This window comes from Scylla paramamosain, chromosome 11 (genome assembly GCF_035594125.1).
Source record: "Scylla paramamosain isolate STU-SP2022 chromosome 11, ASM3559412v1, whole genome shotgun sequence".
Classification (NCBI taxonomy): Eukaryota; Metazoa; Arthropoda; class Malacostraca; order Decapoda; family Portunidae; genus Scylla; species Scylla paramamosain.
In genome coordinates this window covers 1,997,075-2,012,551 of record NC_087161.1, presented here as the reverse complement: position 1 = coordinate 2,012,551, position 15,477 = coordinate 1,997,075, and the positions used below count along the sequence as shown (strand labels likewise).

Genomic DNA, 15,477 nt, shown 5'->3' with positions numbered 1-15,477 from the left:
CTCTCTCTCTCTCTGGGGCTCCATGATGGCTAATTCAGTGGAGATTTAAACACTCCGACCTGCCATATGATATCATCCACATCATCCACCAACAGAAACACGAACGGTCGGTTAAACTTCAGGCACAGATTACAATATCTATCATTTTCCCTTATCCACTGAGCCTTACTACTATTACCACTACTACCATTACTATTCCTGCCTCTCCTGCATGCATTCCTATTACCTTTCTTGAGCGGCATATTGATCTCAACTTTCGCGGTTATGTGTGAGGATGCGCATGATGTCTCCGTTTGTGGGGTTTCGCTAGAGAAGGATGACTTGAGTTGCACGTTCGAGGCCATCCCAGCAGCAGTCGGGCCCTCGCTGATGTCAACAAAGACTCTGTGGTTGAGGTTGGTGGCGTACATGCTGTCCGCGAAGTAAGAGAAGTCTGCCTTTTTAGCATCGAACATAAATTTTGAGCCGAGTTCACGCAGACACTGTTGGGGGGAGAGAAAGGAGGGTAATTGTGTGGAATTGTGGGACGGTTACTGTTTTGAGTTTGAAAGATATTCATAGGGGATAATGTAATGACTTTGGAAGACGAGAGAGAATATGCAAAAGGAGATAAGTAACCTGAGAGAAATCTTTAAAGAAAAAGAAAAGTTTTTCTCTCTCTCTCTCTCTCTCTCTCTCTCTCTCTCTCTCTCTCTCTCTCTCTCTCTCTCTCTCTCTCTCTCTCTCTCTCTCTCTCGCTTGCTCTCTCTCTCATAAATAAGTAAATGAATGCAAAAATAATGAATATCACAAACACACACACACACACACACACACACACACACACACACTATATTACTACTACATCTACTACTACTACTACTACTACTACTACTACTACTACTACTACTACTACTACTACTACTACTACTACTACTACTACTATTACTACTACTACTGCTACTGCTAACAACAACAACAACAACAACAACAACGTCAACAACAATACTCTTCCTCCTCCTCCTCCTCCTCCTACCACCACCACCACCACTACCACTACCACCACCACCACCATTACCGGTATCAAGTCATTGCCGTAATCCCCTTCCATTTTGAACCTCGGCACGTGCACCTCGATCCTGTAACAGCCGAGGTTCTTAAGGGCGTGCATCAGGGTCCAGCTGTCCAGGGCTTCCAGTGTCTCTTGGAAGGCGCCCTCCCCCGTGTACAGCGGCAGGATGAGGTACAAGGACATCCAGGAGTAGAAAGGCATACGCACCACCGTAGCCTGAAGTTGTGCATCCATTCCTGCAACAATAGCGAACGTTTTTTTTTTTTTTTCAGTCTCTTTGTTGCCTTGACCAGAATCCTTCTTACAAATAAATAAACAAATAAATAAATGAAATAAAAAAAGTACATGTACGTTATCCCAGCCTATAAATTTGTTCAGTCTTCCTATTTTACATCATGTTTCTGATGAATTTCCTTGTATATAAAATAGGCATTGTAACAAGAGGCTTTTTTTTCAGCATTTTCTTGCCCTAGGCCAGAACCACTCTTACGCATTAATAAATAAATAAAATACATGTACGGTGCTTGATGACGTATTTCCATTCATAAACCCATCCAGAAATATGTTTATGGTCTTCTGTTGTACGTCTATTATGCCTCTAATAAATCCCATTCTGTTTATAAAATCCACACTGTAACATTATCAAAAGAGACACTATAGCGACACATACAGCCCACCTGCTGGCCAAACACCCGAGGAACCTTCACTCACCCACAGGCAGGAGTTGCCTCACCCACATCATGGTCATGTTGATGGGCTGAGAGTAAGGCAGCGGGTAGAAGGCGGAGCGGCAGACACTCCTACAGTTGAATCGCCAGTCAGACTTGAAGCAGGACGCTGTCTCCATGGCCATCAGAGTGCCTCGCAGCTGGTTGGCGTTCACCAAGGAGGGTATCAGGTTATACGTGGTCTCCTGTACAAATTTATCTATTCTCCTTTCGGCTTCTTCAGGCTGCGCGAGGGAAAGAGGATAGATTATTAGGTGAAATAAATGATTGGGCAGATGCTGGTAAATGATCTACCCAGCACGAGAAAGTGAGGAAGACCCAAGAACGTTTATGGATGCAGCGAGGGAAGACTTGTTTGTAATGGGTGCGACCGAGGTGGCTTTGGCGTGTCAAGAGGAGGGGAGGAAGATGCTAGAGATGGATCTACCCGGCAGGAGAAAGAGAGGAAGACCTAAGAATGTTTATGGATGCAATGAAACAAGACCTGACGAAGATGCATAAGACTGGGCGTGTTGAAGTTTGATCCGCTGTGGAGAAGCCTGACTGGAGTACCCCAAAGAAGATTCATGCGAATTTTAATTTTTTTTTTTTTTTTTATGTAGTAGGGAAACTGACCAAAGGGAAAAAGGACAACAAAAATCTACCTCATCAACTTAAAAAGAGAAAAAAAAAAAAAATACAAACCTGACAAATCATCTGTGACATTTAAAGATAATCCTGATGAGAAAACAAAACACTTCAAAACACGGGACAGTAATTTGAAACTTGAAACATTTAGTATTGTATATAGTCACATACACAACCCCAGTCCCCTCCTCTCTCTCTCTCTCTCTCTCTCTCTCTCTCTCTCTCACCATGGTAAAGTTCACAGAGCACAGCCTGTCCCAGAGTTCCTTCGCCGGGGACGCGTTGAGCACAAACTCGTTCTCTTTGAAAACTCTCGTCTTCTGCTCCATGATCAGCACGTCAGGCTCGCCCCGCATCCTTCTCCGCCTGTAATAGTAGTAATAGTAGTAGTAGCAGTAGTAGTAGTAGTAGTAGTAGTAGTAGTAGTAGTAGTAGTAGCAGTAGTAGTAGTAGTAGTTCGTGCTATAAACATATATCAGATGCATTTAAAGAAACGAATAATAAATGTAAATTATAAAATAATATTATTACGAGTTTAATTCAATCCTGTGAAAAGGTACTCTCTCTCTCTCTCTCTCTCTCTCTCTCTCTCTCTCTCTCTCTCTCTCTCTCTCTCTCTCTCTCTCTCTCTCACCTTCCCTCCACGCTGTTCAAAAACCTAAGCAGTTCATCTCTTCTCACATACAAGACATGCAGTATTTCTTCCATCTCATGTTGCGTCATCAGCTCAGCCCCGTAGAGCGTCAGCACCAGAGAGGACCACAGGGAGAGAGGGGAGATCAAAACGTTCCCCCTCACAGCCAGTAACCGCATTAATTCCAAGCCAAAGTTATTGACATCATTATAATCCACGTTGTCTCTCAATGGTTGAACTGACGGCCAAGCGGTGTTGGTGCTCTTTGATGCTGCCAGAGTCGGTGCTTGTGTTGTTGTTGTAAAGGATGCCAACACGATCACCACCACCATTGCCACTGCTGCTGTTGCTTCTGTCATGCTTCTAATCTGCACTTTTTTCTTATTATTATTCTGAAAGGGTGATAATAAAGAGTATATTGTTATTGCATACGTGCAACCTTTAGTCTTTTGTGTGTGTGTGTGTGTGTGTGTGTGTGTGTGTGTGTGTGTGTGTGTGCTTCGTTTTATTTTCTTGTTGTGCGTATGAGAGAGAGAGAGAGAGAGAGAGAGAGAGAGAGAGAGAGAGAGAGAGAGAGAGAGAGAGAGAGAGAGAGATTCCTCAATGTTTCAATGCTCAATGCATTTTATCCACCTACCACCACTACTACCACCACTACCACCTCCGTGCAGTCACCAACACAGCTGTCGCCACAACACGCGTGCGTCTCTCCACAAACAATGTTACTGAGGCCACGGATGAAACACTCTTGACTTGAACCATTATATCTAAACACTACTACTACTACTACTACTACTACTACTACTACTACTGCTACTACTTCTACTACTACTACCACCAGTACTACTACTACTACTACTACTACTACTACTACTACTACTACTACTACTACTAACAATAATAATAATAATAATAAAATAATAATAATAATAATAATAATAATAATAATAATGATAATAACAATAGTAATAATTACTTGATTTAGTAGCAGAGGCAGTGCATGTGGCTGTAGTGGTAGTATTAGTAGCAGTGGAAGCAGCAGCAGCGGCAGTAACTACAGTAATAGTAGGAGGTGGGACAAGAGGGACTGTGGCAATAGCAGTAATTGTGGTAACAGTTGTAGTAACATTATTTTTAGTGATGAGAAAGCAGAAAATGAATGTTTCTCGATGCTCTCTGGTCTGGTCTCACTGAACAGAGGATGCAGTGTGTGTGAGGCAGTGATGGTGTAGCGTCTCGGAAGCTTAAGAGTATTAATTGAGCTTCCTTAGGTAGTACAGACCCTTTTAGAGGTTCGAGATGTGCACACAGGTCACACCACACCATCAGAAGTATAACAAGCTCCTACTGGAAGACAGAATGGAGTGTCAACCCTGGTATTTCAGACAAGTGCGGATAACCCAAACATTGCCATTTTTCTAGTCTTCAAGAGGAAGGTTTCAAGGCACTTCTTCCAGAAGTATTTTAACATTTTGCTTTTTTCTGGCTGTTATATCCAAGGAGTGGCACTTTTTGCGGGTCTTCCCTCATTTTGTTGACCTGTCAATATCCGTCTTACATATTAAAAAAAATAATAAAAAAAATATCTATATATTACTTCCAAGCCATTTCATACTTATTTTTTCTACACCACCTTTCTTATTTGCTGTCTATAAGTAATCAAGACACTAATAATTTTACTAGGAACAATCAGATAACATACAAACAACAACAGTTTCAGGTAAATATTTATCGTAGGGGTCCCTGCGGGCGAGGCAATAAACAGACACGTGCAGACTTGTGGCGAGCGGGGAAACGGAGATCGCTGCCTGTCTAAACTTTCCTCTCATATATCCAAGTGTCCTCTCCGGGGATGAAGGAGGCCAACCTGGAGCACACCTGAAATCTCCCTGTAAGTACTGAGAAGCTTGTGCCACCCGCTGAAGCTAAAAACACACCGATAAATAGTGCAATAAGGGTAGTGTTGCCGAGAACATTGTCTGTCACATCAGCACAACGTGTAGCCTTCAGAGCCAGCGTGTCTGTGGGTCTGTCGGTCTGCTGGACGTCCTGGAATTATGGATTTTTGTGATTTACAGATGTTTTATACCAGTGTTCTACTCCAAACAGATATACGAAGCAAGATGCAACAAAACATAAAACTAACTCACTCTTCACACCCACAATAATCAATGAATGGAACATATTACCGTGAAGCAGTAAGTGTAACAATATACGGTAATTCTTTATAATAGTTTCGTGCTCCCATCCCCCCAATTCCTCATACAAGCTTGGGGCTTGGTGGGAAAGTAGAGTTTTAGGATGGGGAAACCAAATTTGGTCATTCATGAAAAAGCCTAAGGATAAGACGCCGCATTTTGAAGACTGGGATAATTTCTAGCCTAACCTAACCTTACCTAGTCTGATCAGGGGGCTGTGCCCCACACACATTACACCTGTACTCATCACCATTACTCACTGCCACCCACAACCAACAGCGCCACAACATGAAGGACAACAGCAAGATGAAGCCACAGCGGCAGGCTCACCGTACTGCCAACACCTTCACCTTCCGGGGGTTTGGTGAGCGGGTGCGCCGGCTCAGAGTCTCTGCCGGCAGGTTCCTCCTGCAGCGGCCACGGACTGAGGAAGGCGAGGAGACGACTTTCCTCCACCAGGCACTTGTGAGGGCACGGGAGCTCAATTTAACGCAGGCCTTCCAGGTGGGTGTGTGGTCTGGGGCTGAGGTGTTGCAGTAACCATTCATTTAAGTGTTCTTAGAACAAAAAAAAATAAAGTAAGAAGGATGTTTGTTAAAGTGAACATTGTGTATGTAGCATTTGATGTACATAGATTCCCAGTTCTGTTACTTGGATACAAATTGTTTATTGGGATTCACATGTTTAGAGTAGAATACAAATCTAAGAAGAGAGAGATATAGAAATGCATAAGAAGAATGGAGTAAATGATATATAACACTTACAAGTAGCTCATCAAGAAGCTAAAAGTAAAAACCTTTTGAAGATAAAAGGGGACCAAATCTATTGGTCTGTCTGATGCCTTTCTCCCCCTGGGAGTGTTTCCCAAGGGGGCAGCCATGGCAGAAGAGTAAAGGGGAATTTATGTACAAAAAATCAAGCTTCAAACTAAAAATGCCAGTTATCATTTGCAATTGTTCTTGCTGGTGATGTACATGATTGTAAAGAAGCACATGATGAAGAAGTATTGTGAGATGGAACAGAATGAGCTTGACTGAGTTTTGAAAAAAGTATAAAATGTTAACTCACACACATGGCTGCTTGTGTCCCTTCTACCACTGTGAGACACTAAGACCCTCACCTCCTACAGGATTTCCAGAATGAGCTTGGTGGTGACCTTCAGCACCTGACACAGCTGGTGCACCAGGAGCAGCAGGTGGCCGAGTGCCTGGCACGCCACCTGGCCCTGTCAGACACCCCGGCCCTGCAGCCTCTCCTGGACCTGCTGGTGGCCTTTGCCAACGACCTGCCGCAGGAGTTTTACCAACGGCACTTTTACAACCTGCTGCCAGTGTTGGTGGGGCAGCTGGCATCTCGGGAGCCAGAGCGGCTGGAGGCAGTGTTCCTGTGCCTGGCATCCCTGCTAGTGGTGCTGCAGCGGTACCTGCGCACTGATCTGGTCCGCCTCTACCACCACCAGGGGTATGCCAGCCTTCTCTCTCCAGCCCAGCCTTGGTACATCAATGAGCTGGCAGCCCAGACCCTCAGCTTCCTGGTGAGGAAAGCCTCGGGGCAGGAGGCATTCCTCCGGGGTGTCATTAAGGGGCTGGGCCGCGGGCAGGGGGCCCCACAGGGTGTAGGTCGCCTGGTGGCAGCTGTGATGAAGTCTGATGTGGTACAGCGGTTGCACAGCTCAGCGGGCAGCATGCTGGCCATCCTGCTTGCCCTTCTTGGTGACAGTGGCCTCCCACGTGATCTGGCGCTGGAGAGCATCACCTACGCAGTGCAGCAGGTGGCCCACCACATCACCAGCAAGCACCCCAGTGGTGCCACCTCCTGGCAGGCTGGCTGGGCCCAGGATGCACAGCTGGTGTGGCCAGTCTTGTGGCGTGCTGTGGCTGATCTTCTCCCTCTAAGTGATGCCTCTGCTGCCCAGCACCTGCAGGCTGTGATGCAGGTGGTGCAGGCCTGGGTGGACTACAAGCAGGCAATTCTGATTACTGACCCATCAGAGGCTCTGAAACAGTGCCTGGCTGTGGCACAATGCGAGGTGCCAGAAGAATTGGGCACCATCACGTGCAGTGTTGTGGCTGTACTCCTCACCTCCACCCACCACCACATCCACAATACCATCCTCCGCCAGGCCCTCCACACCTTGCTGGCCTCCCCCCTGCCACACCACACCAAGATCACCTTTCTCAGCCACCTCTTTGACCTGGCCAGGTTTGATACAGAAGTGCTGCCTGAGGTGCTCCTCTATCTGGATGGGCTCACCAGCTGTGCAGCGGGTCAGGCCATGCACCAGGAGGTCTTGGCCACATTGGCCACCCTCATCCTGAAGAAGCAGCCTCCATGCCAGAGTGGGATGGACCTGCCCTCCTGGCAGGCCTATCCCCTGATCTTCTCCCAGGCTGAGGGCAGTGCAGAGGCCTCCATTCCAGCACTAGTGGAGGGCAAACTGAGGGCTGGCTTAGAGGAGGATCTCTCCAATCTGGAAGAACTGGCCCTGTGTCTGTCAGTAGTGGCCCATGTCCAGCCTTTGGACCACCAGGAGCTGGCCCCTCACCTCACCTGGTTATTCTCCCTGCTGATGGAGGCTTTCACTGACTGCACCACCAAGGTTGTGGAGAATGACAAGCCAGCACCAGTGAAGAAGAAGGGGAAGGCCAAGGCAGAGGCTGCAGTTGTCCTGGATCTCAACGTGAAGTATGACCTCCCCCTAGCCACCCGCAGGTCACTGGCGCTGCTCGGGGTGCTGGTGGAGGCCATGGTACACATTCTGTCAGGAACAGACTTCCTGGCATGTCTTGATCCCCGCCAGCTGTTGGAGGTGGTGAGGGGGCGGCCACAGTACAGAGGCAACACCCACTTCCTGCGGGCAATGGATCTTCACTTCACAGTGGCCCAGAAGGAGAACAATGAGGTGATGAATGAAGACACCTTGAGGGAGGTGTACACTGTCCTTGCCCCCTGCCTGGCCTCCCCAGACCCACAGGTAAGACTGCTGGTGCTCCACATCTTCTCCCTGTTCCCGGTCAAGCTCCCAGCACTCCCAGAGGACACGGAGACTGTGGAGAGCATGTTCCAGGTCATGCTGAAGGCGGAGTGTGTGGCCATCACGCCCTGGGAGTACAAGAACCGCTTGCGCCACCTCTCTTTGCTGGATGCAGAGCATGTGGCACCTCACCTGCCCACCTGTGGCACCTTCAGGGAGGCACCACTGCTGCTGTTCCTGGGCCAGCTCTATATCAATTTCAAGGACATCTGGGGGCCTGTCCTCAAGGCCATCTCCAGCTTTGCTCACAGCCTCCCCGACCACCACTTCTGGCCACTGTGGTTCTCCCAGCTGACCATTGCATCACACCTCACCAAGCAGGTGCTCCAGGGAAAGGAGGCTGACCCTGACACTGACTTGGGTCTGGAAACAGAGGTCCTTGGGGATGTTTTTCATCACCTCTCATCTCATGGAGGCTTTGCACAGATCCCGCTCAAGCCAGACCACCTCAACTACCGCAACCTGCTGTGGAGAGCGATGGCCATGTTCCCTGATGTGTGTGAGGCACGGAACAGGGATGTGGTGCCTCTGTTCTTCTCCTTCCTAGAGGGGGAACTGTACCCTGTTGACTCCAGTGTTGCCCCCACACAGGACCTCAGCATCCAGCAGCTGGATGAGAGCTCAGAGAAGGCAGCTGAGGCAGAGGAGCAGACTGAGGATGCTGAGGAAGATAACCAAACCGACAACCCTTCAGAAGAGCAGGAGATGCAGCCCTCCAGTGAAGCCAAGCCACTCAAGAAGACACAGGCCAGCAAATCCCAGTCCACTACCACCACCACCACCCCTCCACGGCGAGCTCCCATTAAGTCCCTGTGTGAGCAACTGACTGTACTCTCCAAGTTCCACAACCCTCGCATGGTGCTGCACGCCCAGCGCCTGGAGCGCACCTACCACCAGCTGCTGAGTCACCCGCTGCCTGGCGTTCAGCGGCTTGCCCTGGACTGCATCATGAGTTACAGTCATGCACACCTGACTCCCTACAGAGAGAGCCTCTACAGAATTGTGGATGACCGCTCCTTCAAACACGCCCTCACTCTCTTCAGCATCGATGGGAGTGAGCAGAGTGTGGAGGAGGAGCACCGAGGTACCCTGCTGCCCTGCCTGCTGCGCCTGCTGTATGGCAAGATGCACCACAAGACAGGGCCCAACACTGCCGGCCGGGGCAAGATTACAGCCAGGAAGGCAGTGGTGCTGAGGTTCCTGGCCGGGGCTCGGGAGGCTGAGTTGGGCACCTTTCTGGACCTGTCCTTTGAGGTGCTGGCACCTCATTTAGAAGGCTCTGTGTCGGCAGTGGTGGCCCGTGCCCGCACCGGCCTGGACCTGCAGCAGACAGTGCCACTGGGTCGCCTGCTGAGTGCCCTCACCACTGTGCAGAACATTGTCGACAAGATTGGAAATCTTCTGACAGAGCGTGTGCCCTTCCTGCTGAAGGTGACGCTGTACGTGGCCGCTGTGGCAGACAGCCTGCTAGGCCAGCGGGCCAAGATGGTGCCTCGCCACATCTCCTTCCTGAAGCACCTGCGACAGCTGGCCCAGCGCCAGGTGGTGACTTTCTTCAGCCAGTTTGCAGAGTACCAGTGGTCAGCAGAGGAGCTGGAGGCAGTGTTTGAGGCAGTTGTTTGGCACAGCCTGCCTCGCCTTCCAGATGAAGGCCTCGCTTCCCCCTCCCCACTCCTGGGACTCTTCAGCTGCTGGGCGCAACACCCCCGCTACATGCCTCTGCTGGCCCGCCACCACCCCGGCCAGACCTCCCTCACCCCCCTGCCATACGTGGTGCAGCTCCTGCGTCACCCCAAGTGTGGCTCTACTGTAGTCTCCTCTGTGCTGTCCCTCGTGGAGGACCTGCTCACCCTGCCAGACTCTACTTCAGAAGAGGAGGAACCACTGCCCACAAGCCCTCACATGGTCCCTGTGGAGCGCCAGCCTTCACGTGATGGTGAGGCAGACATGAACTATGGCACAGCCCTCCTCACCCCCCACCTGGATCCCCTCCTACAGAGCCTGGGGACCTACCTGGCCAAGGTGGGCCAGGGCCAAGCAGTGGCTGCACGTGACCTCAACATTCTGAGCAGCCTGACGCGGTGGGTCAGCAGCACAGAGGTCAGCAGTGAGCTGCTGAACCTCATCATTCCCATGGTGGCCAGGCGCCAGGTCAAGAAGGAGGAGAAGGTGTCCCAGCTACTGGCTGCCTGCTGCCACTTGCTGGGGGTGGTGCAGGATCCTGAACAACACTTGCGGTCGCTGCTCTCTCTGTTTGGGTGGGTTGGCTTCCGTCAGGCGCGGGAGCATCTGTGTCAGGCCCTGGCCGTGCTGGCTGGCACCAACCCTGCCCTGCAGCAGCTGGCCATCACTGCAGCAGACCTCAATGCCTGGAGCACCAGAGCCGTGGAGGAGGTGGACTTTGAGCGTCGCCTGGCCAGGTACCGCACCCTCACCCTCCTCCTGGCTGACCTGCAGCAGCTTGACCTGCCCATGAGCCTCCTGCTGGTGCACCACAACATGTTTGTCCTGCAGCACCAGGAGGACGCTGCCCTGCGTGATGTGGCTGTCCTCTGCCTCACTCAACTGGTGGATGCCTGTGCCCGCCTGCGGGAATCACAGCGCTCCACGGCCAAGGAGGTGGTGGTGGACCGCCTGCTGCCCCAGGTGCGAGCCGCCCTGCGTGGGGAGCGGGAGGTGGTGCGGCTGGAGGCGGTGGCTGTGCTGCGCCACGTGGTGCACACCTGCTCTGACCTGCACCCTCACCTGGCTGACCTACACCAGCTGGCAGACACCACAGATGAGGACATAGACTTCTTCAGCAACATGCGGCACATCCAGCGGCACCGGCGGGCCAGGGCACTGTCCAGGCTGGTGGATAGGCTGGCTGCCGGCACCCTCACCTTCGCACCAGGGACACTCACTGACTACCTGTTGCCTCTGGCTTCAGTCTACCTGTTCAAGGATGAATACGTGAGTGATGAGTACCTAATGGCCAGCTGTGTGGCCACTGTTAGGGCTGTGGCTGGCTGTCTGCCCTGGTTCCCCTATCAGAGGCTGCTGAGGCACTACCTTGGCCTCATGTTGAAGGGGGACCTCAAGCACCTGCGACTTGGAGTGAAGGTGATCGATGCCATCCTGGAGGCCTTCCATGAGGAGGTGGAGGAGTGCAGGCAGCTCAGGCCAGCCAGGCCAGCGAGAGGGAAGAGAGATGGCCAACATGGACTGCATGAGGAGGAGCAGCAGCAGCAGCAGCAGCAGGCTGGAGCTAGGGAAGAGCAAGAGGCTGTACAGGAAAACAAGGGAGAGGAAGTATCTGAGGAAAGAACAGCTGGTGATGAGGATGATGTCAAAATGGATGATGGAGAAGAGGAGAAGGAAGATGATCTGAACAAGGAAGATAAGAAGCAACAGGACTCAGCTGCTTCCCCTGCCCTCACCCGCCCTCAGAAGGTGTACTGTGCCCTGGTGGGTTCCATCATCCCCCAGATACAGCGAACCCTGGGCTGCCGCACCAGGGCAGAAACGGAACACAAGCTGAACCGCAGCAAAGTCCCCGAGGACGAGGACATCAAGCGCATCCCCCTGGCCTTTGCCCTCATCAAGCTGCTGAAGAAGATGCCCCGGACTGCCCTTAATGCCCATGTCAATGGCGTCCTCATGAAGATCATCACCTTCCTGAAGTGCAAAGCAGAGGGCATCAGGGAGGAGGCACGCAACATGCTGGTGCGCATCATGGTGGAGCTGGGTGGCCGCTACCTCCCCTGGCTGGTCAACGACATGCGCATCATCCTCACCCGTGGCTTCCAGACCCATGTGCTGGTGTACACCCTGTATGCTGTGCTCACCCAGCTGCGGCCCAGCCTGGCCCCGGACCACCTGGATGCCTGCATGGTCCAGCTGGTGGAGGTGTGCAAGGAGGACATCCTTGGCATTCAGGCAGAGGAGAAGAAAGTGAAACAAATCACCACCAAGGTGAAGGAAGCACGCAGCGACCGGGGCTATGACATCCTGCACTTTGTTGCTGAGTTCATGTCCCCGCAGGGCCTGAGGGAAGTGGTGCTGCCCTTGCGGGAAGTGTTGGGCCAGACGCAGGACCGGGCCGTGGTGGCCAAAATGGCCCGCTGCCTGGCCAGGGTTGCCAATGGCCTAGAAAAGAACCAGAATGTGTCTGTCACCCAGAAATCAGTGTTTGTGTATGGAATACTCAATGAGAAGCTGCCGGAAATGACGACAGACACAACGGGAAAGCCACAGCAAAAGAGTAAGATTGAGAGACCAGACTCGTACCTCTTGGCGCCGGAGCCTAAAAGAGCAAGGATCAACCCCAAGACCTCACTGAAGGCCACAGCTCACATTCTGGTGGAGTTTGCTCTGCAACTCCTGTGCAGCCTCATGCGTCAGGGGCAGCTGCTCCCCTCAGACACAGCCCACGTGGCCCTCCTGGACCCATATGTGCCCACCATGACCCAGTGCATCAACTCAGACCACCCAGAGGTCAGCATTCAGGCCCTCAAATGTGTTAACTGGCTAGTCAAGTTCCCTCTTCCATCCCTGCAGAAGGAGCTGAAGAAGATTTGTCAGCAGATGTTTGTGGTGCTGCACAAGTATTCTTCCCCAGAGCTGGCCCGAGGGAAGCTGTACGACCTGGTGCAGCTGTCCTTCAAGAGCCTGGCAGTGGTGGTGCGCAGCGTGGAGTCCTACATGCTGACGGAGGAGGAGCTGGAGATCCTCCTGGGATATGTGACCAGTAGTCTGGAGGACTCGCGGCAGCAGCAGACGGCCTTCATTGTGCTGCAGGCTGTGCTGGCCAGGAAGATAGACTCAGCCAGCCTGCACCAGCTGCTGACCCGAGTCAAGGAGATGAGCATCACCTGTGGCAGGCAGTACCCGCTGCAGCAGGCCAGGGTCACCTATCACACCTATCTCCTCACCTACCCCATGAAACCCCGACGCATCACCTCAGACATCTTTTACTTCCTGGACAACATCTCGTACCCTGTGGAGGAAGGCAGGTTCTCGGCAGCCACTATGATCAACGCAGTGGTGTCGAACTTCCCCGCCAAACTGATAACGCGCTCGGTGGAGACCAACCTCTGGTTCAAGGTGTCGGAGCAGCTGGTCAAGGAACACTCCAAGGACAACCGTGCTCTGCTTCACAAAATCTTGAAGGCTCTGTTTGAAAGGTCCATACGGAAAGAGATACTCGTTGACCTCTGTTTGAAACTGCTGGTTGAGGCTGAAGGCACCACACCAGACTACACGGCCTATCTGGTGGCTTCCAAGTCCCTCTCTGCTTTCCTAGATGTCCCAGTCAAACTGCTTCCCAAGACCCTCCTGTCGGTGGTCCTGCCACAGGTTGTGTCCCTTGTACACCCTGCCAGGTATGCTGCCAACACCACCATGGAACTCTCACCACACATTCAGCAGATGGACATTACTCTGGTCAGCCTCTTGGAGGTGCTCAGCAAACTCACTGGGGCCTTCCTGTCCCACTCAGAGTGGAGTGAGCATGCCAAAGATGATCTGTGGGAGAATGTGCAAAGCCACCTGTCCTATCCACACCTGCATGTGCGGGTGAGAGCAGCAGGGCTGGTGGGGCAGCTGCTGGTGGCACATCCTGTGGAGGGAGACACCTCTCCACCAATGGCTGCCACTCCTGAGCAAGTAAGGAAGCTGGCCATGGCACTGTGTGAGCTGCTTAGAACACAGGCTGGCCCAGAAACACACCTGCTGACCCAGCTGTCTCTAGCAGCTGTGAGGAACCTCATTTACTTGGTCCGGCACTCAGTGAAGGTGCCACTGATGAGGCAGACACTCAAGACTGGAAGTTCTATTGGAGAGGAAGTTGAGCAGGAGGCTGGTGGTGAAACTGAAGGGAAAAATGTGGATTCCATGAAAAAGAAGGGGCAGTTCTGTGACAGCAAGAAAGACAGAATGAAAAGTGCAAAGAAAAGCAGAGGGTATGTTCAGACCACAAATAAAAGGAGGAGAACCAGTAGTGAGGGGAGTAAGGAGCTAAATGAAGAGGATTCCAGAAATGGCACTTCTGGGGACCCAGACACACAAATTGGACAGAAAAGCCATATGGAGGGGAACCACACAGGAACCCAAGAGGAGAATGAGAAGAGTGCAGATAAGAAGGCTGGTGGCAACACTAAGGCACTGGTTTTAGGTGCCTTGTGGGTCCTGCACCGTGTGGGGAACATGGCTTATGAGGAGCTGCAGACGGCCGCTTCAGGACGCATTGTGACTCGCGAGGCACTCCTCAACCTGATGGCTGGACTGCTGGTGGTGGCTGGGCCAGATGCCAAGGCCCCAAGGCTCTTCACGTACATCATTAAGCACCTGGCCAGGGAGCTGACGGATGAACACCTGCCAGAGGTGCTGAAGGAGAGGACACGAGAGGTGGCCAACCTGGTGAAGGAAACGGTTGGCGTGGAGACCTACACCCGCCACCTGGCTGCCGCCCAGACCGCCTTGGCCAGGAAGAGGCTGGACCGTCGTGCTCATGAGCTCCAGCAGAAGGTGGTTGACCCACACCTTGTCCAGCGGAGGAAGAGGAAGAAGCAGGAGGCACTGAAGGAGTCAAGGAAGAGGAGGATTGCTGAGAGGAAGGGCAAGAATGTCAAAGGAGGTAAAGGGGCTAAGGGTGGCAAGGGTACCAAGACCTCCAAGGGAAATACCAGAAGAAAAAAGCCAAAAATGATGGATGAGGTGGTGGTGAGAGAGTGAAAGAAATAATTTTGCTAAAATAGTCTTGTTCAAGTTAACTATCTCATTACTGTTGCAAAATTATTATTTTTAATATGATGTATAGCTAATTATTGCATGCTATAATCATAGCATGTCATTACCTGTATAGTGAGCAACCTGAAATATGTTACTTTGTATGGTTTCTAAAAGTCTATCTCCTTCCTAAATAAACAGGAGTGAATGCAAAGCGGTCTTTTTATCCCTGGCCATGGTTGGTGGTGGTTACCAGCCTCACTCACATGGCTTCTTGTGTCAGCCTCAAAACAGATTGGCAAGATCACTGGAATCACCTGCCTCCACTGTGCCAATAATGCAAATAATTAATAGATTATCTGAACACTGCAGATGGATTACAGTGCATCAATACTGGAAAGCCTTTGTATCAACCGCATGGAAGACAGCACAGCACATCCCACAGCCCTCTGTGAAGAGTATGACAGGTGCAGGCCATTACCATAGCAGCAATGCAA

General features: G+C 51.5%; 2 protein-coding genes across 4 annotated transcripts; one reads left to right on the top strand and one right to left on the bottom strand.

The window, feature by feature from the left end:
• LOC135104651 (serpin B10-like) lies at nt 1-4,550 on the bottom strand. 3 transcript variants are annotated; one of them, XM_064012183.1, is made up of 6 exons: nt 4,017-4,550; nt 3,041-3,432; nt 2,634-2,772; nt 1,763-2,003; nt 1,058-1,287; nt 1-482 (listed from the first exon to the last, which is right to left on the bottom strand). In XM_064012183.1, exons 2-6 carry the CDS (start codon nt 3,397-3,399, stop codon nt 30-32), a joined length of 1,422 nt encoding a protein of 473 aa, XP_063868253.1. In that variant the 5' UTR covers nt 3,400-3,432; nt 4,017-4,550; the 3' UTR covers nt 1-29. The 3 variants fall into 3 exon arrangements, with proteins under 3 accessions (XP_063868253.1, XP_063868254.1, XP_063868255.1); XM_064012184.1 differs by having other exon boundaries at nt 4,323-4,550; XM_064012185.1 differs by lacking the exon at nt 4,017-4,550 and adding an exon at nt 3,678-3,789.
• Nucleotides 4,551-4,775: 225 nt separating this feature from the next.
• LOC135104806 (small subunit processome component 20 homolog) lies at nt 4,776-15,194 on the top strand. The gene is made up of 3 exons (XM_064012421.1): nt 4,776-4,931; nt 5,518-5,742; nt 6,368-15,194. Exons 2-3 carry the CDS (start codon nt 5,527-5,529, stop codon nt 14,984-14,986), a joined length of 8,835 nt encoding a protein of 2,944 aa, XP_063868491.1. The 5' UTR covers nt 4,776-4,931; nt 5,518-5,526; the 3' UTR covers nt 14,987-15,194.
• The last annotated feature ends 283 nt before the right edge of the window (nt 15,195-15,477 follow it).